We start from the raw sequence: 23,218 nt of genomic DNA on the forward strand, positions 1-23,218 counted from the left end.
GTAAAGTATATCGCGGAATCCGATAATTTAGGACCAAGGAGTTTATAAGAGTTATCGTGCACTGCTTTAGGATAGTCTATAAGTCAAGATTAATAACACTAACACCGGAGGAGGCGAGGAAATAAAGGACAGGAGTTGTTTTATTATGGGCAATCAAGCCATTTATTCACTTTTGCACAAGGTTGAAAAATGCATCTCCGTTTATGTATTTTTGTTTATATTAATTTAAGATTATAATAATGTTTAATTTGGTTCTGTTTAGAAGAGAATGTCAGGAAATAATTTACCATACCATAATTGTACACAATAATATTTGTTCCAAAACCTGTCAAACTGTTTAAGAATGCGTTTTTTGAAAAATATTTTAAATATTTGATAGGTTTATTTTCTAATTATTATTTCTCTGTAGTTATTATTATTTCGATGTAAGTGTAATTTTTAATAAAGACCACGTTGTAGTCGCCTGCCTTTTGCGTTTTATTGGTACAGTTAAAATCAAAAGTTACATATGTACTGTAAACTGTAAAATTGACGTTATCGTTATGATCTTAAAAAATATATATATAAAATTATAGAAAGCAAAGGGAACACTTGCAAATTAGCACTTCACTATTTAGAGATTTTAATTGACAGTATTCTCTATTTTTTTTATATTGAACCTCCATCTAATCATTAGAATTTCCGCCTTATTTCACTTATTTTTTGCTTCGAAAAGATTGCTGAGATGCTAATACTCGAGAGGCAATAAAAACTTTCTGATGTAAACTTAATTGTTTTTTTATTTCAAATTTGAGAGTTCCAAGATTTGTAAAGCCCACTTCCAAAGGTAACCTATAGTAATGAGCGCGCTCTATTTTTTAACAGTGAAAAAAAGCATTTAATCAAATTTGGCATAATAGCTTACCAGAGAAATTGTCTACCTTAACAATATTAAATTTCCTTTATTATCTCGTTTAAGGTCCTTCTTAAACCAAAGGTGCCTATAAGTAAAAATTGGTAACACCTTTTTTAACCTAAGAAAGCGCAGGTTTAGGGTACCAACGGCTGAAAACCTTGCAATCATGTCACATGTGCTGATTACCTAGAGATATACTCTAGCTTAAAATGTTTCCTTGCCACAAAACGTTTTACAACAATATCATAATAAGCTTAGGGATTAAACGTTGGCGCGCCTAACCGAAAAACACGTGCTTCCTTAGAGTTAACCCCAACAAGGTAGGTACCACCTTTTGGGTGGTAGCATATCCAACAGATAGAAGAGTACAATGCTCTCCGGTTCAAGTCCGCCATTCATCAGAAAAGTTGATTACTAAAATTATAATTAAATAGTGAGGTATGAAAATGACAATCATTTGAGAAGTTAAGGGGTTATTTTATAATTTTATTACCCCCTTTAAAGTGGGTGTCCAACAAATAAAAATGGCCAAAGTCAATCAAGGCCGTAACGCAACGCTCTACCGCTACTATGCACAGAAAGTGTGTTGGTCTACGCTTCTTCTGCGGAACCCTTCGATGCACCTTCCACAGTGACAGCACTGCAGACGGGGCAAAACAAGCTACTGCGACTTTAGATTCGCTCATCAAATTTAGTACTCCCTCAAAACAACCTTTACAATTACTTTGTTCTCGTACAACTCGAGGTCAAGCTTATTAATGATGCGCATTCCTAAAACGCATTGGATGCCACCCATACGCAGAAGATATTTGTAAATTGCATTGTAAAAGAGAAGATGGAATATCTATATTATTAGATGTATTTCGAGCACTCAGGTTATTTTACTAAAAACTTCCACATCTGTTCTTCTTCTTCATCTAATTACTTTATTAATTTTTTTTTTGGTTAAAAGATCCCCTTTTACTTTGTAGCCGGGCAGCAATAGAAAAGTGATAAACTGTAATAATCTTTTTAAAACTTAACGGTTGGATCCCATAAAATTTACTTAAAAACTAAACTTAAAGTCAGAAGACCCCACCTGGAAATACCCTTAATAACAATTTATACATACTCTCCAATTACTAAACGAGTCTAAATACGGCATGTATAATAACAAAAACACAGAGAGGGGTCTAAAGGTAACCAATTAAATGCCTACAAAAACAGTAGTTAATAATTTACCGTCCTTTCCCATCACCTTCTTGTTCCTCTAAATTGATGTCTCTGCTTTTTTTTAAAACACCGAAATTGGCATAGTAAATTCATTTACTACTTAAAAATTGTTATTAACGTCGAAGGTATTATTCCCTCTCACTCAAAGAACTCTTTAGTAAACGTAGATGATTAAAAGAAATATATAAATAGAGGAGCTCCAAGAAATAAGGTAGCTTTCTACGATTAGCGTGGTCTGAATGCTTTTTATAACAACCTTTGGAATATGGGCTAGGGACCAAGGGGTATTATTATACCTATTATTAATAATTAGAAATAAGTCATTAATCCCTAACAAAAAGCCACTATTCTCACAAAGTTTTTTATCCTCTTAGTGCATGACCTCTACAAAAAAATACTACGTACATTATCAAATATTATCTAACTTTTGTGAAGATGCACTACCTTCCTCCATATGTATTTACTAATAGAAAGGATGTTATTTCAAACTGTAATTATAAAATGAATATTTAAAAGTACAAGCTCCGATGTTATATCTCATGCTTAAAAACCTTTTTATAGCAGCAACCATGGTGTACCTTTTAGGCTAATTTATTCTTTTATCTACCAGGGTTACTATTCCACATGATGGAATCAGTCAGAAGTTATTCTTACTCAAAAAGTAATGATACTAGAGGTTATGCCAAAGATTATCGACTAAGTAGTTTACTTTTCTGTGTTGCCAAAATTACTGAAGCTATAATACACTCAGGTTTACAAAAATCCGTAATTGCAGTTCCCTCATATCAAAATGGTTTTAAAACACAGAATACATTAAGTATTGTGGATAAATAGAGGCCTTTAATTACATAAGATCAATAATAAAGTTTTTATTAGATATAGGTAAAACTTTGGTAGAGTCTAACAAGAAAAACTTTATTATAAACTGATTAACCGCAAGTTACCGAAAATCTTACCCGCGTTTGTATTTATTTGATAATAGATCATTGTACGTACAGGAGAAACTTGTGCACCCCCAAAATCCTATAAGCTCTCCCTCGGAGTACTCTATTTTCACCTTTATTATTTAATTTATATACATAGGATACACTCACTTTTTTTCCAATAGCCTCTCTAATCTAGACGCTGACGGCTCTGCTCATATCTTCTAATAAAAAATAACTAGCATTGACCACTAAATAAGTGCAGACCTATCTTTACTTGAAATCTGGTTTTCTGCGTGGAAAACAACATCAAACGCCCGGCTATGCTCATCCTTAGATAATAAAGAAAATAATTAAACCTTTAACGCTCTTGTGAACTCCCATTCCCTAGTACAATAGATTAAATACCTTGACGACCCCTGGAATTTATTAGGAACTTCAAATTAAGTATCTAAAAATTCAACTTTTGCTTTATCTTCCCTTATACCAATTGAAATCACTTGAACTCTAAAAATAGGTTCCTTATGTATAAAAGTTATTATTAAGTTTTGTATGAATTACGCATCTGTAGCATTTGCCCCCTGCTCGGCTTTGTGCGTTTACACATTTAAAATGCCCCTTTAGAATGTTCACTGACGCATCTTGGTTTTTGCGAAAACTCAATTGCACCATAGATGTGAGACCGAACTACTTTTGCATACCTTAAACAACGGCCGTTTAACGTTTTAGTTAATATGAAGAACAGCCTAACTATTTAATAACTAATACATTGAATACCTCCATGCACATTTCCTAAATATAACGACCTAAACATTATCTGATGTTTTATAGAAAGCAATTCTGTAACGGCTTTATAACACTACCAGCTTTTATAATTATATATATTCGGGAGAAAAAAAGAAAAGTATAATAAATAATGGGCGCTTAGTAGTTAACATTGCTGTCTTCATGCGCTACAGATCTTTAACCTCGGACCACCAAAGCAAACGGCCTATTCCTTTACACTTAGTGGGGTTGCAAGTTACGCTGATAATATGCAATTTTTCTGCAATCTTCTTTAGTAAACTTCGTCAAAAACAACACACACTTTAGATGCTGTTTTTTTGGCAAATACGGTATCTGTGCTCATTGCACACAGGTGCTGAATACTTAATACAGCAGCCTTGTTTTTCGATCTGAAGATAGTTTATATAAAGCATAGCTTGTTGCTTTTTTAGTTTTATGTGATTGGGTATTTTCCGCCGGGGTATATTGTATCCTTTTCTGGGCTCTTGTACTAAATTTTTTAAATTACAGATTTATCTCCTTTGTTAGTGGTTTTATAACTTCTATCCATTTGAGGTTTTGCTAAATGCAGTCAAAACTCAAAAAGATATTTTTCTGTGCCATCCTCTTAATTTTTTTGACACCTGCTTGGTCAAGTATGCCATAAGTAAACCTAAATGGCCGTCTACGAGTTTTGCGGTAAAGAGAATATGTAGCATCCAGTCAGAAGTAACAACTCCATCTTGAAGTAGAGTTATAGAAATTTAATAAATCGAATTTCGCCAGTACTTTTATTAAAAACGAATTGTAAAAAGTAATATTACTGACTTGGACTTTTTTAGGGTAAAAAAAAAGCAGTTCTGTTGTGATCAAAGCTAAACTGAAATGAAAAAATGGCGAACCAATATTAGGAAAAAGGCTTTTCCCTTTTAATTTTTTTTTAAGGTTCCAATAATCTTAAGCTTTTAGTTTTTTAAATGTTCCGGTTTATGAGATAGAGATAACCAGCTATTTATAACTATATTTTTGGTAGTGCCATGAATAGACCGAAACTATGTTGTAAAGTTGTGCAATTTAAAGCCTTAGAAGGAGCTTCTTTTACAACGTAAAGTTCAGCGCTTATCATATAAAGGGTACGGGCTCGCACAAGGTAATTATTTCAAAAATGTAGTCATTATTTTTCTCTTCTTCCAACCAATCTCGTAAAACCTAAATTATACAAAAAGACGTCAAAAGTAAAAAAAAGGCATAAAATCACAAACTTATCCTTAGTCAGGGTCTGTTGGCCTCAATGACTTCCTTATGCGTTTGCAAGGTCGAGGATTATTAATTGTGAATTATTTTTTCCATTTTAACTTCAAAAACATAAACAATATTAATTTTATTTATTACAGAAAACCTTATTTTATTTACCCGTCATCCTAACAGCAACATATGGCTAACTGCAATGAGCGTTAAAGAAGACTGACAGATAGCCCTTGTAGAACATAACCTTGGGAGTAATACCGAATTAAATCGTGAATCCTAAAAAATACCTGGGGTTACGCGTATATTTAGTACCCTAGGGTTAATTGTGTGAAGGCGGCCGCCCTCCTTAACCCTCCCTGCAATTCGGGAATACAGACAAATCGATTTAAACTCTAAGTGAAACGATTGAAGTATGTCAAAACGATTACTAGATGCAAATAAATAATAATCTCCGATATACCCAAAGAGTTGAAACTTGTAATATTTCTCAACCCTTCACTTTCTTATAAAGAGCTTTACCAAACAGGCCGTGTATGCTCTATTTCAAATTCAAAATTTGATTTTATGCTGTATTTAAAAAGAAAGGAGATTGACAGTTGTCGGCCTTTAAGATATTAACTACTCACTTTAATCAAAAAAAATCTGTCCTCTTTAAAATTTAAATAGCTTCTTTTTTTGTAAATGTACTATAAGATTTCGAAGAGAAAAATATAAATTGCACCTCTTTTTTGAATTACAAATTTTTGGAGTAAATAAAAAAAATATATTTCATCTTATCAAAAAAATTAACTTAAATTTTTTATATATTTATATAGTTAAAATATAATCTTCTAAGTTAACTAAACAGCAAAAAAGTATATTTTTAAGCCTATATCACATAAAAATTGCGAATACTTATTTAACTTTATTTGTAATCGGCTCTTCCTGGTACTAGTTTTCTGTCAGAAACTTCGGATTAATCCAGATTACTTGCATTAGACCAAATGTTAAACGTATTATAGCTTTTGAGCATCTCTAAACTGGTTTTTACGGAGGAATGTAGTATAGTTTCAACTCCCTCGCCCCCTCGAGGGAGAGGGAACGGTGTTTTTACACAGATTTACATTTTGGAGGGCCTTCACGTTACACCATCTTCCGGTACGCTCCCAGAAGATGTCGGTTCAAGTTTTATCAGCAGGTTTTTATTACTTACAAAGCGCTTTCCTTTCATTTTACTGCTAATCGTTTAATGTTACTGTTTATCTAGCTTTCACCTTACCTGCTGGACTAAAAAATTTTTATTAAGTAATATAATTGACTTATTTTTTTAAAAATATAAATAGGTTGTGTTCTTTCACTCTTGGATGAAAGAGATGTATACCTTAAAAACTACGCCTTACAAAAGCTTGACCTTTTGGTGGAAGATAACTGGGCTGAAATTGCGGATTACTTGGAAAAGATGTGCGTTCTCCCCCCTCCTTTTTTTTTTTATTTATTGAAAGTTATTTTACAAAGGGATTTTAAAGCTTTTTTCCATTTAGAAAACCTCTATGCGAAGATTCTTCATTTAGTGAACGTCGGTTAGCCGCTTTACTCGTGTCTAAAATCTACTATCACTTGGGAAATTATAAGGATTCTCTAAAATATGTTTTACTCTCTGGCGAAACTTTCAACGTCAACGAAGATTCTCAATATACCGGGACAATGATATGTAAACATTAATAATAGAAATCTTCTTAATTTTATATTTACTTATTATATTTAGCTAAAGCTATACAGCAATATGTTATCCTTCGCTGCGAACCACCCCAAGATTTAGAGTTCACTGTTAATTCCAGATTAGAGCAAATCGTGGATCTCATATTTGAAAAAAGTTTAAATAATGGACAGTTTAGACACGTAATTTTTCAACTATACTACCAGTTATTTCTAAATTCGATTTTTTTAATAATATTACTATTTAACGAAAACATAGTTTTTTTATAATTGCAAGGGTATTTTAAAAAGTTGTTTCGTTGGTCTTTTACTATATAGTATATTTTATAAAATAATTTATGTTGATGTTTTTTTAAAGAAATTTTATTATTTTTTTCTGTCACTAATATTATATATAATATTTAAAGTTTTGTTATTTTAAATTTTCTAAGTTAGTAAGTAGTAATCCGTGAGTTAATTTTTTTTGGTTAATGCTTGCGACTTTTTAACACTTTTTCTTTCGTGTAACCAGGTAATTGGGATCGCCTTGGAAAGTAGACGAACAGACATATTTGAGCGCGCTATCGTTTCCTCGAGAAATCAGCATGAGTTGCTCAAATATTCACTATTCGTCTGCATGAATTTCATACAGAGCAGAAACTTCAGAAATACAGTTAGTTTTATTTAAGTTTAATTTATTATTCTTTACATAAACTAAATTTTTGGTATAAAGAACACCGTTAGAGTTATTTAATGAGCAGTTATTAACTTTTTGTTTTTATTACGCCGAGTTAATCTTGTATTATTTATTTATTAATAGTTCACCCTCTTAAGTAATTTCTCACGTTTATTTTACTTTTCGTTGTAATTTTTAAGATTAGTTACCTGCATTAGTTTCTATTAAGATTAATATTATAATTCCAATGGTTTACGTATAAAGTTTTTGAACTCAATCGGTTCTTTCTCACTAGATTTTACTAATTTTAGTTAGTCGCTACTTTAACCTAAGCGCTCACACATGACGTATAAAATTCTCGTTTAACTAATGGGGGCTGTTAATTTTGTTGAGTTTTTTCTAATTACAGCTCCTTATTTTTATTGTAGGTTTTGGAGATTCTCGTAAAATTATTTATGAGCTTGGAGCATCCGGACTACGTGAATATTTGTCACTGCTTAATTCATTTGGACGATACACTTCAAACAGCCTCCATGATTGGCCGGTTGCTTATAGCCGACGAAGTTATATATTTTTTACACGTTGAACTATAAAAGTTTTGTAGTTGTGCATATATAATACTTTAGTAACCAAGTAGAGGTTGCAACAATAATAAATTTTGTACAGAAGAGTCTTCTTCTTGCCTTCCAGCTGTGCCTGGACATCTACGAAAGCGCTTCGCAGCATTTCATCAGCGCGTTATCGGTTTCATTGCAAAAAGAGCCCCAAGAAAACGCTGTAGTTTATTTTTTTGACGTCCTCAACAACGTTACCTTTTATTTGTTGTAATTATTATTGCATTTCAGACTTTTAAAGAAAATTTGGATAGAGCGCTTTCTATTTTGTCTGGTAAAGTTACCATAAATATTCATCGAGAATTTCTTTTTCGGAACAATAAGACGGACTTGCTCATTTTGTATAACTATAAAGTACTCTTATTTATCACTTGCTTGAGTCTTCTTGAAACTTCGCCACTGCTCTTCTTGCAGCAGTCCTGCGGTATAAGCGCCGTCTGCCACAATGCAATCGTCCTCGCGCACGCTTACATGCAAGCGGGAACGACCGACCACAAGTTTCTACAAGAGAATCTGGAGTGGCTCGGGCGCGCTCAGAATTGGGCAAAGTTTAGCGCTACTGCCACGCTCGGTCACTTGTCTAATAAGTTTGTGAAACAAAATTTCTATTGGTCAATTAGGAGTCATCCACCGAGGGCAAATCAGAAATTCCCGAAATATATTATCTTCTTATTTGCCCCGTGGCAATACCTCGAGCATCTATACCGAAGGCGGCTCGCTGTTTGCCTATGGTCTTATCCACGCCAACCACGGCGATGATGTTCGCGGGTGTCCTTCTTTCTGCCCTTTTTTTGTAGAGCTTCTTGCTGACACTCCCTCGCATTAGCGACTTGTTGGAGTACTTGAAGGAGTCGTCGGTGGTCGAGGTTTTACACGGTGCCAGCCTGGGCGTGGGCGCCGCCATGATTGCCACCAGCGACAAGGAAGTATACGCTGAACTCTACAGAATACTACAGGCACGCTGTTGTCATGCTTACTGTTAGGTAGTAAACAATATTGTACTAGACCGATAGCGCCATCGCTGGCGAAGCAGCGGCCATTGGGATGGGCTTGGTTCTTTTAGGAACAGCAGAGGCCGAGTGCGTCGACCAAATGCTTCAATATGCACGAGTGACGCAACATGAAAAAATTATCAGAGGTCGTGCTAAATTCTATCATCTTATCGTTATTATTTTTTATTTTCCCACCAACAGGGATCGCGCTTGGCATTGCTTTTCTGATGTATGGACGAGAAGAAGAGGCGGATCCTCTTATCTCTGAACTCTGCAAGGACAAGGACTCTGTCATACGCATGAGCGGTACTTTTGGCCCTCCGTTCTTATATGCTTTAGTTGTGATCTCTGCGTCGAAGGGATGCACACCATTGCAATGTCTTACGTGGGAACGGGAAACAAGAAGGCCATCCTGAGGCTTCTTCATTATGCTGTTAGCGATGTTAGCGATGACGTTCGTCGCACAGCTGTCTCTTCTTTGGGCTTCTTATTATTCCGAACTCCCGAGCAATGCCCTTCCCTCGTTTCCTTATTAGCGGAGAGCTACAACCCTCACGTGCGATACGGTATGAAGCAACCAGTTCACAGTGTATCTACTAAAAAATCCTTTTACCAGGAGCCGCCATGGCCTTAGGGGTGTCCTGCGCTGGGACGGGTCTGCGAGAAGCCGTTACTTTACTTGAACCCATGACTAGTGACGCAGTGGAGTTTGTTAGACAAGGTCCCTTGCTATTAGCTAGGGTCGTAAAAGCGCACGAGAAATATATTTTTGTATCTGGTATCTAAAAGGGGCCCTAATTGCTCTGGGAATCGTTCTTATACGGCAATCAGAGGCTCGTGTTAAAAAGGCTGGCGTTATTAGAAAGTAACTTGTAACCTTCTAGCTTTGCCCCGCTGACTTCTGCTTGTTGTCATTTAGACTTTTTGAAAAAGTGATAAACGACAAGCACGAAGGCCCTCTTGCCAAAATGGGCGGAATCCTCGGCCAAGGCATCATCGATGCCGGTGGATTCCTATTGTTTATGAGCTGTACACGTATTTTAATGCTTTTATTAGGTGGCCGGAACGTTACGATCTCGTTGGAGTCTCGGACGGGCCACACCTCCATGAAAACCGCCGTTGGTCTACTTCTTTTCCAGCAGTTTTGGTATTGGTTCCCCTTGGCAAACTTTCTTTCGCTGGCCTTCACTTCGACCGCGCTTATTGGCTTGAATAAAGAGCTCAAGGTAAGGGGGATATCTTGCATGCTGTTAAGGGGCGTTTTTCACTCACAATCTCTATAAAAGATGCCGGCTTTAGAGTTCAAGTCGAACTGCAAGCCGGCCTGGTTTGCCTATCCCTCTGCCATTCAGAAACCCCATGAGGCCCCGCGTTCCCGCTTCTCGAGCGCTATACTTTCCTTCACGGAGAGATTTTTAAAGAAGCGCGAGCGAAGAGATCTCGACAAGGAGGCCCCGCCCTCCGACGTCGAGGAGCACAAGATGCACGTGGATAGTAAAGAATTGGAAACTGAAAAGGAGGCGCTTTCCGAGATGGAGGAACCGAAGGTCTTTTGTTTTCTCCTGCTTTCCCCACTTTAATATATATTATCTCCTTTTCAAGGAAAGCAAAGGGGAGAAGGCGACAGAGAAGGAAGCGCCGGCGGAGTTAACATACGAATTACTTTCCAATCCGGCGGCAGTGGCCCCAGAGCAGTTGAAGTATGTTGTGCTCCCCCCCGACTCGAGGTACCGACCAATCCGGGAGCTCGGCGGCATCGTTTTGTTGGAGGACACCACTCCGGATGCGCCCGCCGAATTCGTCGAGTTTTCTGCTCCTCAATTTGGTAGTTACCATTTTTCTTAAAAAACGTATTTAATGAAATCGGTTTTCTAAGAAAAACAAGAGGATGAAAAAGACGAACCCGAACCGCCGCAGCCCTTTGAATACGACGAAGATGAGGAGACTACAACGAACGAGACTTAAAGAAATCCTATTGAAAGAACTATATTAATAAACTTCGGTGGCTGGATATTTTTTTAACGGGGCTTCTTTTATAATTACTACTCTTAGAAGTTGCAATAAACAACAAACATCTTTTGTACTTCCCTCCTTACTGTAATAATGCGCTTTTGAACTGCATTGGCAATAAAAACAAATATCTGTCGTATTAAAAATTTCCATTATTCTTTTTTATAAAGATAAATTATAAAAGATAAAAAATTCTCCAACTTTATTTAGAAGTTTCGCAATAAGAAGTTGAGAAAATTCTCATAACTTTAACCTAAGTATTAATTAATTAATTTAAGGATCCTATTTGCTGTTGTACTATTGTAATAAGAGGGTTTCGAATATAAGGGTTATATAAAACGTGAAAGGATAATTCTCTAACTAAATAGTTATAGTCTTAATATTATAATAATATATTTTACTTAACAGTGTCCGCTATACCGAGCTGATTGTTTGTAAGGCGGTCTGCCCTTTTTGAGTGTGCATCCTAAACGAAACTTCCGTAGATACCATAGATAAAAGACAAAATTTATCCTCGTCGTCTGCGAGGAAAAGCTCCTGTGTAGCCTTTAATAAAAAACTTTGTCGTTGATGAGATACCAATATCAGGAGCCCTTCCTATAAATTTTTTAACCCTTTTGCGAGTTGTAGGTTTTTACTTAAAGAATTCCAATTCGTTAACAGTTCAGGAATTCAATATATAATGTACGTATTAACTACCGTTTAGCATCTTACGACGCTTAATATAAACAACCCGCCCGATTGCTTTGGCCTGAACAGCTTTTAACCAGTTTTTAATGGCAGTTTTAGGATAAAGAATATCGTGAAAATCTAGTCTTGGCATCCATAGTCAAAACCTTCTCCAACAGTGCGGTTTCCTACCAGACCTATCAGTGCGCAAGTTTGTCACTTCTTAATTCTTCAGTGTCGGATGCCGGTGTCTTGGGAACTCAATATCTGTTATACGAATTTCGTTCTGTAAAAGAGTTCTTCATAGTACAATTAAGCTGTATATTCTTAGCCAAGGACTTATTACACACTAGTAACACAGGTTTAATAACTTCATATTTCAGTGATGCTTGGAAAAAAGGTATTACTTAAACTTCAATTATATCACACTGCACTAGGAGTAAGAGTGACGTATGGAACTGAACCTTAATTTTTATTATCAACATGTGCAATGCCTAATAAAAACGAGCGCAGATTGCTTAGTTTTGCTAGTAACTTAGATTACTTTGCTTAGTTCGTATTTATTATGTGTAAGCTTTCTCAGCATATTATATATACAGATTTATTATGGGTAGAGTTTACAAACAAGTGTGCGCTTAAAGCGCTTCGCGAAGCCGTCGATAGCATGCGTTTGCCCAGGGTTCGTATGTAAGTACCTAAGAAAAGAAATATTTGCGTATTAAAAAGTCGTCCCAGACAGGTCGGGGTGCAATTTAGCATTGCGCATGAAATAATGTACGCTGGTCATTAGTTGCAGGAGTGAACCGTCGATAGTTTTTCAGGTCTAAGCAACGGAACAGAGGCAAAGACATTTTTAGGACGCACACACTCTTTATAGAGGAGCAGTTTATTGCGTTTTTCGCGCAGAGCAGCGGGCCAAGTGCGTTAATTACTGCTTTAACCTTGGTCGCAACGAATTCTGTGTTAACGCTAGTCGCCTACCAATGACGATGCCTAAGTATTCGGCCTGGGAGCTCCGTAAAATCTTAAAAATTTCGTAAATTACAAGCGAAAGTAACGCAGAGCATCTTTTCGAATTGAAAATTCCTTTTTATAGATTCATGGTTACCTCCCTTGCCAGCACCTGCCAGCAAGGGTTTTCGAGTAGCTTTCGCAATAATGAGGGCTACTTTGAAGGTGCATAGACTGCGGTGTCATCGGCGTAGAGTGCTATGCAAGTATGAAAATTCGCAGGGATCGGAAGATCTCGCATATACAGTGCGATGAGCAGTGGAGTGCCCATTCTCGCTCGAAAGGCGCGTCCACGTAAGAAACGACAAGAGTATGTTGTAGAAAGCTAACGGAGTGCTAGTGGCGTAGTTTAAATAGAAGACCTTCGGGCCATACACGGTCAATGGCTTTTTAACGGCGAGAAAAACAACTCTAGTAAGTTTTATCAAGATGAAGTTCCGAGTTTCCACTTAAAAAGCGCAAAATTTGTTTTGTCTTCAAGTTAAAGGCGCTTCGTGTGTTAATGCAAATTTTTCCAGTGGACGTAATGGAAAAGCCCCTGTTTTTAACTTTTACAGACGTGGGGTGTGGTGTACCTTTCTTTGACTAACGAAATTTTTACAAGCGTAAGTTCAAGAAAGATTCCGAAATGTTTAAGGTTATTAAACAGAATATAACGGGTGTGCTAACTAAATAGCGACTATTTTTTTTAGTAATTTGGTCATTGTTTTAAACTCTCATTTAATATGTACAATATTAACGTGTAAGATCAAAAAACATTTAGTAACATGCCACGCCTTATTTTTTTTCTTTTTGAAAGTTACACTTAAACTTAATATAAAAATACCCACAACCAACGAAGCTATGACAAGTAACAAATAAACACAGTAGTTAACACTGCAGTTGCCAAAGAAGTGCTTCCTCTTTCGAGCGTTAAAATACGTCACTAACGACCAGTGCTCTCCAATATTATTTCTTTTAATAAGTTTTATTGTTTTTCCGGTACAAGAAATTGGCCGGTACAATAATTGATATCTTGTGTAAAAAAAAGTAGTAAGCAGTTAAAGCTTAAAGGAAGAGCTTCCTTAGCCGAGCCTGCAATGAAATCTCGAACTAGAGTGCTGTGGGCTTCCACATTAAAAGAAAAAAAATAATAAGGTATAGGTTTGGACTGAGTTATAAAAAACCTAAAGACTAGTCATCTTAGTTACTTACCAACGCTTACTTTAGTGCTGCTGTATAAATCTGGCAAAATAATTGCTATACCGAGGAGGGGAGATACAGAGAGAACTATACAGAGAGTGGAAAACGGAGTCATAAAGTTAAAGACCGACAAGAAAAATGTTTCCGAAAGCGACACCCGCTATAAGTATTTTTTTAATTTAAATAAAATCAAAAGGTAGCAAGTAAATTAAGGTAATCAATAATTAAAAAAACTGGAACAAGTATAAAAAGTATTTTAAAATAATATTATTTTCCGTGGAAATTTTTAAAAATTCTACACAATAACTTGTAGCAAAGACTTGGCCGTTAGGCTGAAAATATTGCCATTACTATATAATTCTCAGTAAGATAAATTACGAACGTTGAAGCAACTGGTCCGAAGCATAAAAGGAAATGGATTAACTTAACAAAGACTACGAATTAAAAGCCAAATACATATTAAAAAGTTATTTAAGGCTGGTATCCCGGAGCACCGGGGCCAAAATTAGAGTTTGGCACAAAAATGGGCTGCCCTTTTGTAAAGCATAATAACTCATAATGGGTAAAACCGTGTCCTCAAAGATGTGGAGTACCGAGAGGATGGGGCAGTCCGGAAGAGCCCTGCATCCCGGAGGCTTCCAAGTTCAAGCTAGAAGGTGGACGCACGCCCGGAGGCGGTGCCCGCGGTGGTCCCTGTCCAATTCTAAATTGATTTTGTTCCATACCAGGTGGGGCTTGAGACGCATCGGCCTGAGTGGGGCCTGCACAAGAAGGAAAAAGCAAACTAAACGAAGAAAAAGTCTTAATTAATAAATACCACCGGGGCCAATAAGCCCAGAAGGCGCTGAATACAAGTTGCCTTGCTGGTCAATAGGGTTATTGCCTGCGGGAGTGGAAGAGATCAACCCCCCCAAAGTACTTGCACTCACAGGAGGGAACGGGCTGCCCGGAGGACCATTTATAGGAGGTCGTCCCGGAGGCCCCATTGGATTAAAGGGAGGTGGAGGGCCTCCAGCAACTCCAGGGAATGGGCCAGACGGGAGCGGAAAACCGGGCGGTCCGAGGAAGGGAACGGGCATAGGACCGGGCAAGAGACCAGGAAGAGGGCCGGGCATCAAGCCTGGTATCGGAAGTCCAGGTAAACCCGGGAGAGGGGTGGGCATTATCCCAGGAAAAAGATGAGGCATAGCTCCGTACTCTAGTAGTCGAAAAGAATAAAACAGCACGAGGATATAAAAATAAAAATTAAGATACTCATAGCTTCCTCAGGATTCTCCATTACCCAGTTAGTGTACCACTGCCTTACATTTTCTTTGTGCTTTCTACCTTGATTATGGGTCCTTCTGCCAGACTCCGAATCATGCTGTAAAACTGCGTCGCAGTAATCACAATAGTACCTATTCCATTAAAACGATGAAATAAAATCACTGTTAACGCTCTTAAGATAAGTCTACAGCAAAATTAAACAAAAAAGTTTGGAAAACTAAAAAAAGCAACATTAATTCTTACTATTATTTAATTAGAAATTAACAAAGAAAAAGTTAGTAAAATAGAAACTTGGGCATTAATTAAGGCCAGTTGTTTTTTTTAAGCCAGAGATAGCCTTCAAACTGATGGGCAAAAATGATATGAAAAAGCCTATTTTTAAGGGAACACGTACTGCAGGGTTAGTAACAAAAAAAATTAGCTACACTGGGTGGCCCAGAGGTGGAGCGCTTTCTTTGTAAACCCACGATTTTACCTTCGAGGGGGGTGCGTCCATACTCAAGTGCGAATGAGGTTTCCCGGGGCTTATTAAATAATAATTTACCCTTAGACCTCGCGACTTGTGTTGTACGCCCGCAGTGGATGCGTGGACCAGAAAATTTATAAAATTAAGGAGAAACTGAAAGACTTGTTTTAAAAGAATAAGAGATTTATGTAACTATCTAATAGTATATAATTACATAGTATTTAAAGTAGATAATCTTCGGAAGATTTGTTTGATCGGAGGCCCTTAAATTCAGTTGTTTGAAAAGAATTAACGCTGAAGAGCGTATAATATCTTTACAAAAATTCTACTGAGCTATGAAAGAAAAAAGGACAAGTCAATTTTTGATGTTTTTAATTACAATTCTATTTATATATATCTTAAAATTGTTACATACTAAAGTAGAGTTAACCTTTTTAAAGCAATAAAATCGAAGTTAACATGACAAGGGGAGTGAGACGCCACAAGGTAGTCTAATGCAATTACCACTCGGCTGTTTTACACTGCACTTTTGTTGGTGGAAACAACCATTTCCTTTTTTTATAAGTTAAAAACGGTTGTCCTTGTTACCTTAAAATTGCAGTTATTATATAGTATATGTATTACAGATATTTAAAGCCAACTAAGCATCTTTTAAGGCAATAGCCTGTTTAAAATAACTTTTTATCTGGAAATTGTTTTTTTTAGCAAAAATATGGTTTTAGGGGCTGCGAAGGGGTTAAAGGCGTCCCTTAACGTGAATTTAATATAAATGAATATATTTCCAATATAGTACACGTTCCGTGTTTAATACAGTACTTTGCGTTAAACCCACTTCAATGTTAAATTCTAATAAAACTAGACGGACCCTTTCTTAGTACTAATAGCTCCCAATTACTGTATCTATCATCAAATATAATACTTACTTTTCGTGCAAGCTAAATAAAGAATAGTCCTAATAAGTAGAAAGTAATTTTGCTATCGTATTTTTTATTTTTTTTATATTACTAGCAGAGACAACCAAAATAAATTATAATAGGTAGTTAAGGTTAACGCATATATACCAACAGATTAAACAGGAAAAGCCTAACTTTCGCGTTGTATGAGCCTCCTAGTCTCAGTCTTTGCAACTTCATTCATATAATAACTACAACAACCAAGGAACTATAAGCGACTTAATTGCTTTTAAGAAAATTTATTACTATTGCAGAGTTACGATAAGTAAAGACCATGATAAGTTTCATTCTTGTCTACATACCCTGTGAGTGTTACAAAAACAAACGATATGCATATATGACTAATATAGCCGGCCGACTACTATAAAGCGAGTTACATCTGCCTTAAAAGTAAAAAATGAAAGGCAATATCTCATGCACGTTTAGGACTGGGGAATTCCAAAAAAAAAATATAAAAATAAGTTGTAAGTCACGAAAAAAAAAAGTCTCCAAAAAATACAACAAAAAGGGTGCAGCTATTTATTATATATTTGTCAAAGCACTTGTCATTGTCCTGAAAGGTAACATCAGCACATATCTACAATATACATAAGTTTAAAAACTTAAGCAAACTTGAAGGTATTAAAACTATATGTACAGCTCTTATATAACAAAAATAGATGAACCATCACTGTTATAACAGAGAAAGCCTTCAAGGACGTGTATCTCTAATGTATAAAGAAAAGAGCAAGAAATAAGGAAGTACAGTCAAAGGTGCTCTTCGATAACTTTTGATGAATCAATTCTTCAGTATGACGGACGAAAGCCTGGTACTGTTCCATAAGTAGTTCCTGAAGACGAAGCTCATATTCTTCTCTTAAGCTTTTTTCTTTCTCTTCTAGCGCTTTTGTTATAATACTCTTAACTTGGTCGAGGGTAAACAGAAGTTGTGGGTCGTCTTTAAGGCTTGCTCGGCGAATAAATGGCGCCGTTTTGAAGTTTGTGTTTAAAGAACTGCAAGGATGGACCTTGCCACTCTGGCTAAATAAGGAAGTTTCGTTCACTCGGGATTTGATACCACTTTTATTGTCTACAAGAGTGCCATTACAATTCGTAAAATTAGCTTCACTGCTATTTTCGCGACTAGTCAAATTCGATAACTGGTCGCTTTCTTCATTTTCCCTAATTTTTTCTTTATTGGGGGAAGCTTCATAATCGTCAAGACCTATTTAAAATTAACCTAATTAAGCCTTTAGCCTACGAATGAAAAAGATTTTTAAAACCTAACTCAAGAAACATAATATCACACAACACTTTTAAAATAAATAAATTAAAGATAATAATATTTAACCATACACATAAACACGAAAAAAAAAGTACTATATCGAGGAAAACGGCTAAAGGTGCGTGTTAGTTGCTGATCGTCAAGTGCACTTAAATGCCTTCTGGTGTCATTGCAGAGAATTTTTTGTGGGGAAACTGCAAGTCTGCATCTCTTTTGAATGCGACAACTACTTACAGTAGGAGAGCTAGATAAACCATCAAAAAAAGAGTCATAACTTCTTTTATGTGAGAGCGCTACCACAGACATCACGACTACAAAAAATTTATAAAGAGCAGTATCAAATGAATTTAGGTTGTGAATAAATAAAAATTGTAAAAAAAGCTAAAATAAAGAGCGGGTTACCTAAAAGTGTAGAAAGAACCTTACTAACTCAAGTTTAGTAAAGTTAGACAAACAGGTTCAAGCCCAGCACAGCTGCAAAGACAGGGGGTCTCGTCATATATACTGAGACAGTGTTTTAATGGACATGGAAGACCATCTGGCCCCTCAATTCAAAAAGATGATTCATTTTTTAAATGTCTGCATCCAAACTAGCTTTAAGGAACCAATGTTTTAGATGTCGAAAGTCCATAGGTCAACAGAAGCGAGAGCTTTTGGTGCCTCTACCAGCTAACTTTCGATGCCTGCGAAGTGTGCAGGTAACTTCTGCGCTTCTACTGCATTTTGGAATACTGTTATGACAGTCTGAGCACTTTCGTTTGGTTAATCAGTCGTTTAAAATACGTTAATTTTTAGCTTTGACGTACACTATTTCTTTTTAAAATAGTTATATAGTTATGACATCCCAACCTTTTTTAATAAATCACATTTATTTGTTTTTCAATCTTTTTTTTGGTAAAGCTCCTTTGCACTATCGTTGTTTTATTCTTCCTCTAATACTGACTCGTTATATTTATGCTAAACTCGCTATTTTTAAGCTTGGAAAATTTTGTTTTTTTTAGTACACTTATTTTTTATTAACACCTACTTATATTGGCAAACTTATTAAAGCGTATCCTTCGTTGCCCCAGTGCAAGTGTTTTTGTGGTTAAGGTTTCGGTAACATTTAATAAAATACTTAATTGTGGTATATTGTAATCTCACTACGTTTGCCCACGAGTGTGCATTACTTGTAACGTTCCACCAAAATATTAAAGTTTTAATACAAAGTTCTTACCTAACTTTAGAACTTTGAAGTTTTCTAAAGACTTCACATATAATACAAACTTTATTAGTAACTTTGCATTGTTTATAACCACGCAGTATAAAACAATTTAACTTAAGAACGTCTACTAAACTTAACCTTAACGAAACAACTAAATTAACTTTGCTCATGATAAGATCGTACTCGAGCAAAATTTTTTCCAAAGTAGGCGAGGAGACTGCCCCATTGCTATGTTACTAATAAGCAGCGACTGTATAAAAACAATAGGAAAAGTCTTTATTCTGTTTTAAATAGTGGTAGTAATCGCGGTTTTGAATCGAAATTCTCCAATTACTTGCCGGAACTAAGAAGTTTCCTGTCCCAAACCCTATTAAACTTTTAACTGCGCCGTAGTCAAACGCTAGAAATTGGATACGCTGCCTCACCTGGTAAAGAACATAACCGCTTGAGGATCCACCCTCAAACTCCCTTCCTACAAGTCTGGCGTAAATGATTTTTTCGGCGTCACGAGTCCACTTATCCAGCGCACTTCGGGGTACGTCCTTCTTACCAGAAAAGTCCTTTTGGCCTTTACTCGGCTTGGACAACACGCCCATCCTGCATCGCAGAATGAAAGTTCTGAAAGATAATTAACAAGCAAAGCGGTAGAGTATAACTGGGCGTCTACTGGCAACCGCCTTAAACGCTCAAGTTCGCCGAGGAGATACTGATCATCGATATATACTTTTTCTGCAGGAAGAGCTTGGGAAAAAAGTTGCTAAACAAAGAACTCCGGGTGAAAACCTTTTTGGTCGGCATGGGAAGCTTTAAAGCTGGTGAAAATGTTTTTATAGGTCAATTCGATCTGTGGAAAAGATATAAAAAGTAAACTTAAGATAAGCATCAGATATATAACGCCTGTTTAAGTAGCAAATTAAGAAATTAAGAAATTAAGAAAGTTAGAAAATTAACAGTAAACAGACAGCCATACCAGCTGATGTCCTCTACTTACTGAGCCAAACAGGTTACACAAGTCCCAAAGATCCTGCAAGAGTTCAGCATGCTTTGATGTTCGTAGGGATTCTGGAATTTCCGCCAACAGCTCCCAACGACTTTCTTCGCGTATTTCAAGCACGCTTAAAAAAATCTAAAAAGGCTGAATTCAAGTTGTTAAATATATTATAAATAATTAAGGGTGCCTGTATTGCAGTGTTGACGTTGGAGAGTGAAAGTTTTTTTTTTGACAAAATTTCCAAGAGAGGATTCTTGACATAAGAAGTGACTTTGGGCTAATAGTATTAAATAAGAAATTGTAATAATTAAAAGTGAATGTTTACCAAAGAAGGGTCGAATAGAGCGCGGGTCTTACTTTGTAGTGAATAAAAAAGTGTTTTTAAATAAAGACTTTCTCTTACAAATTGCAAATTAATTTCTCCTTTCCTAATTTGACAAATATATCAAAATGAGTATGAAAATAAGAGGCAAAGCCAAATCGCGCACCGGTCGCCGTCCAATTCCAAAATGCTTGTTAAGTCACAGCTTCTCATGATATCCAAAAAATCCTACTCACCAGAAAGTTTATCAACGCAAATAAGAAAGAGAGGGCGCTCGCCTCAATATAGTCAACAGATGGACAGCCCTCGAGCTCAGCGCCAAGTGCCAACCCGGGAAAAGCATGCAGAAATTCTGGGCTGTACAACTCGTGCAAGTAAAGCACACCTACCGGCAAAGTTGTATATATGGGTGTGTATATATAAGAAATAGCGACCCTCAGCTGCTTTGAAAACGAATGCGGGGATGCGATCTTCAGAGTGCAATACAACTAGTCTACCTGCGACAAAAATTAGAAAAAAAAACAAAGCGCAGTCTTTTCTAACCGAAAAATATGTGCTTGAGCATGCAAGAGGAGGGCCCCGATGTCACTTTAAGCGAAGTGGCCCGTCGCACTTGGCGCACGCACAGCGCGTCTAGCAGCCTGTAGGTGAACCAGCGCTCCACGTGGGAAAGAGGGAGTAAAGATCTACATACCTCCGTGAAGTTTGGACGAGCGTTTGTCCGGCCAAAAGACAGTCTTGTCCGTCATTAGACATTCCTCTTCGGACCAATGCACGAGTGGTTCTGCCAAACACGAAAAAATGAGCAAATAAAAATCAAATTCAGAGGGCCAATAGTCAATAGCCACCGCGAAAAAAGCAATCGAGAGCATCAGCTTGGAGCAAGATAACAACGTCGTACAACGAAACGCAATGCTCCAAAGAAGTACTCTGAATAAAATATTCTGTATTACTCAGGAACCTACCTTTAAAAAAAAATTAACCTTCATGGGAATCCCAGCGATTTTCAACCTTTTTAACGAGTAATGAAGCTGCACTAAACTAGGAAGAAAATAATTAGTACATTTCTTTTTTATTTGTGCACGCAAAGATGCAAGAAACCGAGTAACAGAGTGGAGCAACACGTGGCAGAAGAATGTATACGAACACGTCGAGAAGCATTCGGTTATCTTTTTGTATAGGATTACAAAAAAAATTAAAGTTCGTAAAGAACTTAACAAGAGACAAGTAATTCATAACACAAAAAGGGCGTGTATGAAAAAAGTAAAGAGGAGAATATATATAAACAAAACATCTTTAAAAGGAGCAGCCTCGTTGTACTTTTCGCTGGAAGGGAAAAGTCCTTTATCAGGCAAGACATTAACCACACAAAGTTCGAGATGGCGAAAATTATTAGCCCTGCTTTGATCAAGAAATTTAATAAAAATACATATATTAAATTAAATAATTTTGTGAATTTAATGGCTAAAATTTCTGAACGAGTTAGAGAGTTACAAAGATATAGTGATGATTTTGATTGTAAATTTATTAAAAATAATAAAATGGCGTCAAACATTTTATTAGAAGTGCGCAGTAACCGCTTGATAAAGGAAGATCGTAAATCCACGCTACCAACTCTGCAAATAGTTAGTTATTAAAATTTGTATATTTTAGTTTCAAAAGAGTCCGTATTTCCTTTAAAGCAAACTTATTAAGAAATACGTAATTTTTTTAAAAAAAATTAAAATTGAATAAAAGTTAAGTTAAGGTGCATAATTGGGTAACTGATAATGTTTTGAAGAGTTGAGGCTTTCCAAAAATGTAAGCGTCCGAGAAATAAAGTAAACAATTCTAATACGGAAGTCTGAATCCTTAATAAAGGGAAAAGTAGCTAATTTTTAAACTAAAAAAACGTTACAAATTTTAAAAAAAAGTATGCAAAATTAATAACATAAAAAGAAGATTATTGATACTATTATTATTCGTTCTTGTATGATTTAAACTAAAAACACGAGTCACAAGCATATTTAATATAAAATTAATAAAAAAATTTATGTATATGCTTTTTTATAATAAAAATATAGCTTTCAAAAATCCTTTTGTTATCCTTTTGTTGTTTAAAGTTTTGTTCAAATTCCGTTTTAAATAAATTGAAGGAGGCTTTTTTTTTAATAAGTAATATAATGTTTATTATATTTTTACTTTTTTTTTTGGTTTTTTTTTGCAAGTTAAGCCATTATTTCGAAGAAGACGAATTTTATAAAACAGTTAAGATTATATATATTACAAACTTTATTTTATTATAAGTATTTTTAGTACAAGTGCTACTGACATAAAAAAAAAGGTAAAAAAAAAGAATTTCTAATAGAATTAGAATTAGATATAAATTAAGTATAACCTCATTCCGAAGTTCGTCCAAATCATTTGAGATAAATTCACTGCTATCCCCAAATGCGATTAAGTCAGAATTCTGGTAGGTTTTTGGGGGGTTTAAGCACGAAAGTGTGTCTATAATCTTACGACAGTAACAATAATAATAAATAATTTATATTTAATATGGTAAATTTAAACAAAAAGTTAAATAAATTCAACACAAGTTTATTTTACTGGAAGGCATACTGGCTTAATATCCTGCTGTTCATCTTCCCAACCATTCAAATAACAATAACCAAATTCACCAACTGCCAGCACCCGAACCTGAAGTCCACAAATAAAAAAAAAAGACAAACACACAGCATTAAATAAAAACTTTAGTATCCTTAGTAGCAAAAAGATCAAGAACTATCCTTGCATATTCTATAACTGCTTCTATAATAAAGGTAGAAAGGCTTTTCTGAAATGAAAAACTGGGGCCGAGAAATTTATTGTGGGCCAATACTGGTTTATTTATTTTTTTAGTAGA

General features: G+C 35.8%; 4 protein-coding genes across 4 annotated transcripts; 1 reads left to right on the plus strand and 3 right to left on the minus strand.

Annotated features, from left to right (window-relative positions):
- The first annotated feature begins 6,180 nt into the window (after positions 1–6,180).
- On the plus strand, positions 6,181–11,054 carry LOC135145427 (26S proteasome non-ATPase regulatory subunit 1-like). The gene is made up of 21 exons (XM_064077526.1): positions 6,181–6,220; positions 6,366–6,483; positions 6,564–6,733; positions 6,788–6,921; positions 7,250–7,390; positions 7,822–7,956; positions 8,060–8,170; positions 8,239–8,361; positions 8,422–8,578; positions 8,628–8,775; positions 8,834–8,963; positions 9,013–9,145; positions 9,201–9,305; positions 9,359–9,565; positions 9,616–9,720; positions 9,789–9,864; positions 9,919–10,004; positions 10,056–10,225; positions 10,286–10,546; positions 10,602–10,824; positions 10,876–11,054. The coding sequence occupies exons 1-21, from the start codon at positions 6,196–6,198 to the stop codon at positions 10,962–10,964; spliced, it is 2,847 nt and encodes a 948-aa protein (XP_063933596.1). The 5' UTR covers positions 6,181–6,195; the 3' UTR covers positions 10,965–11,054.
- Positions 11,055–14,155: 3,101 nt separating this feature from the next.
- On the minus strand, positions 14,156–15,534 carry LOC135145444 (U1 small nuclear ribonucleoprotein C-like). Its single transcript, XM_064077556.1, has 6 exons — positions 15,429–15,534; positions 15,126–15,268; positions 14,689–15,069; positions 14,465–14,632; positions 14,328–14,404; positions 14,156–14,263 (listed from the first exon to the last, which is right to left on the minus strand). Exons 1-5 carry the CDS (start codon positions 15,434–15,436, stop codon positions 14,343–14,345), a joined length of 762 nt encoding a protein of 253 aa, XP_063933626.1. The 5' UTR covers positions 15,437–15,534; the 3' UTR covers positions 14,156–14,263; positions 14,328–14,342.
- A 1,529-nt stretch (positions 15,535–17,063) lies between these two features.
- On the minus strand, positions 17,064–18,334 carry LOC135145443 (uncharacterized). Its single transcript, XM_064077555.1, has 4 exons — positions 18,223–18,334; positions 17,916–18,131; positions 17,302–17,760; positions 17,064–17,133 (listed from the first exon to the last, which is right to left on the minus strand). Exons 2-4 carry the CDS (start codon positions 18,124–18,126, stop codon positions 17,123–17,125), a joined length of 681 nt encoding a protein of 226 aa, XP_063933625.1. The 5' UTR covers positions 18,127–18,131; positions 18,223–18,334; the 3' UTR covers positions 17,064–17,122.
- Positions 18,335–20,217: 1,883 nt separating this feature from the next.
- Positions 20,218–23,122, minus strand: LOC135145442 (uncharacterized). The gene is made up of 15 exons (XM_064077554.1): positions 23,066–23,122; positions 22,936–23,013; positions 22,715–22,831; positions 22,102–22,187; positions 21,891–21,953; positions 21,630–21,735; positions 21,439–21,506; positions 21,321–21,378; positions 21,186–21,267; positions 21,032–21,121; positions 20,881–20,970; positions 20,772–20,834; positions 20,504–20,722; positions 20,341–20,443; positions 20,218–20,285 (listed from the first exon to the last, which is right to left on the minus strand). Coding segments are annotated over exons 5-13 (735 nt in total). The 5' UTR covers positions 21,893–21,953; positions 22,102–22,187; positions 22,715–22,831; positions 22,936–23,013; positions 23,066–23,122; the 3' UTR covers positions 20,218–20,285; positions 20,341–20,443; positions 20,504–20,546.
- Between the last annotated feature and the right edge of the window lie 96 nt (positions 23,123–23,218).

Source organism: Zophobas morio, unplaced genomic scaffold (genome assembly GCF_036711695.1).
Source record: "Zophobas morio isolate AGI-343-1 ecotype UQ-CSIRO unplaced genomic scaffold, CSIRO_AGI_Zmor_V1 ptg000148l, whole genome shotgun sequence".
In the NCBI taxonomy this organism is placed as follows: domain Eukaryota; kingdom Metazoa; phylum Arthropoda; class Insecta; order Coleoptera; family Tenebrionidae; genus Zophobas; species Zophobas morio.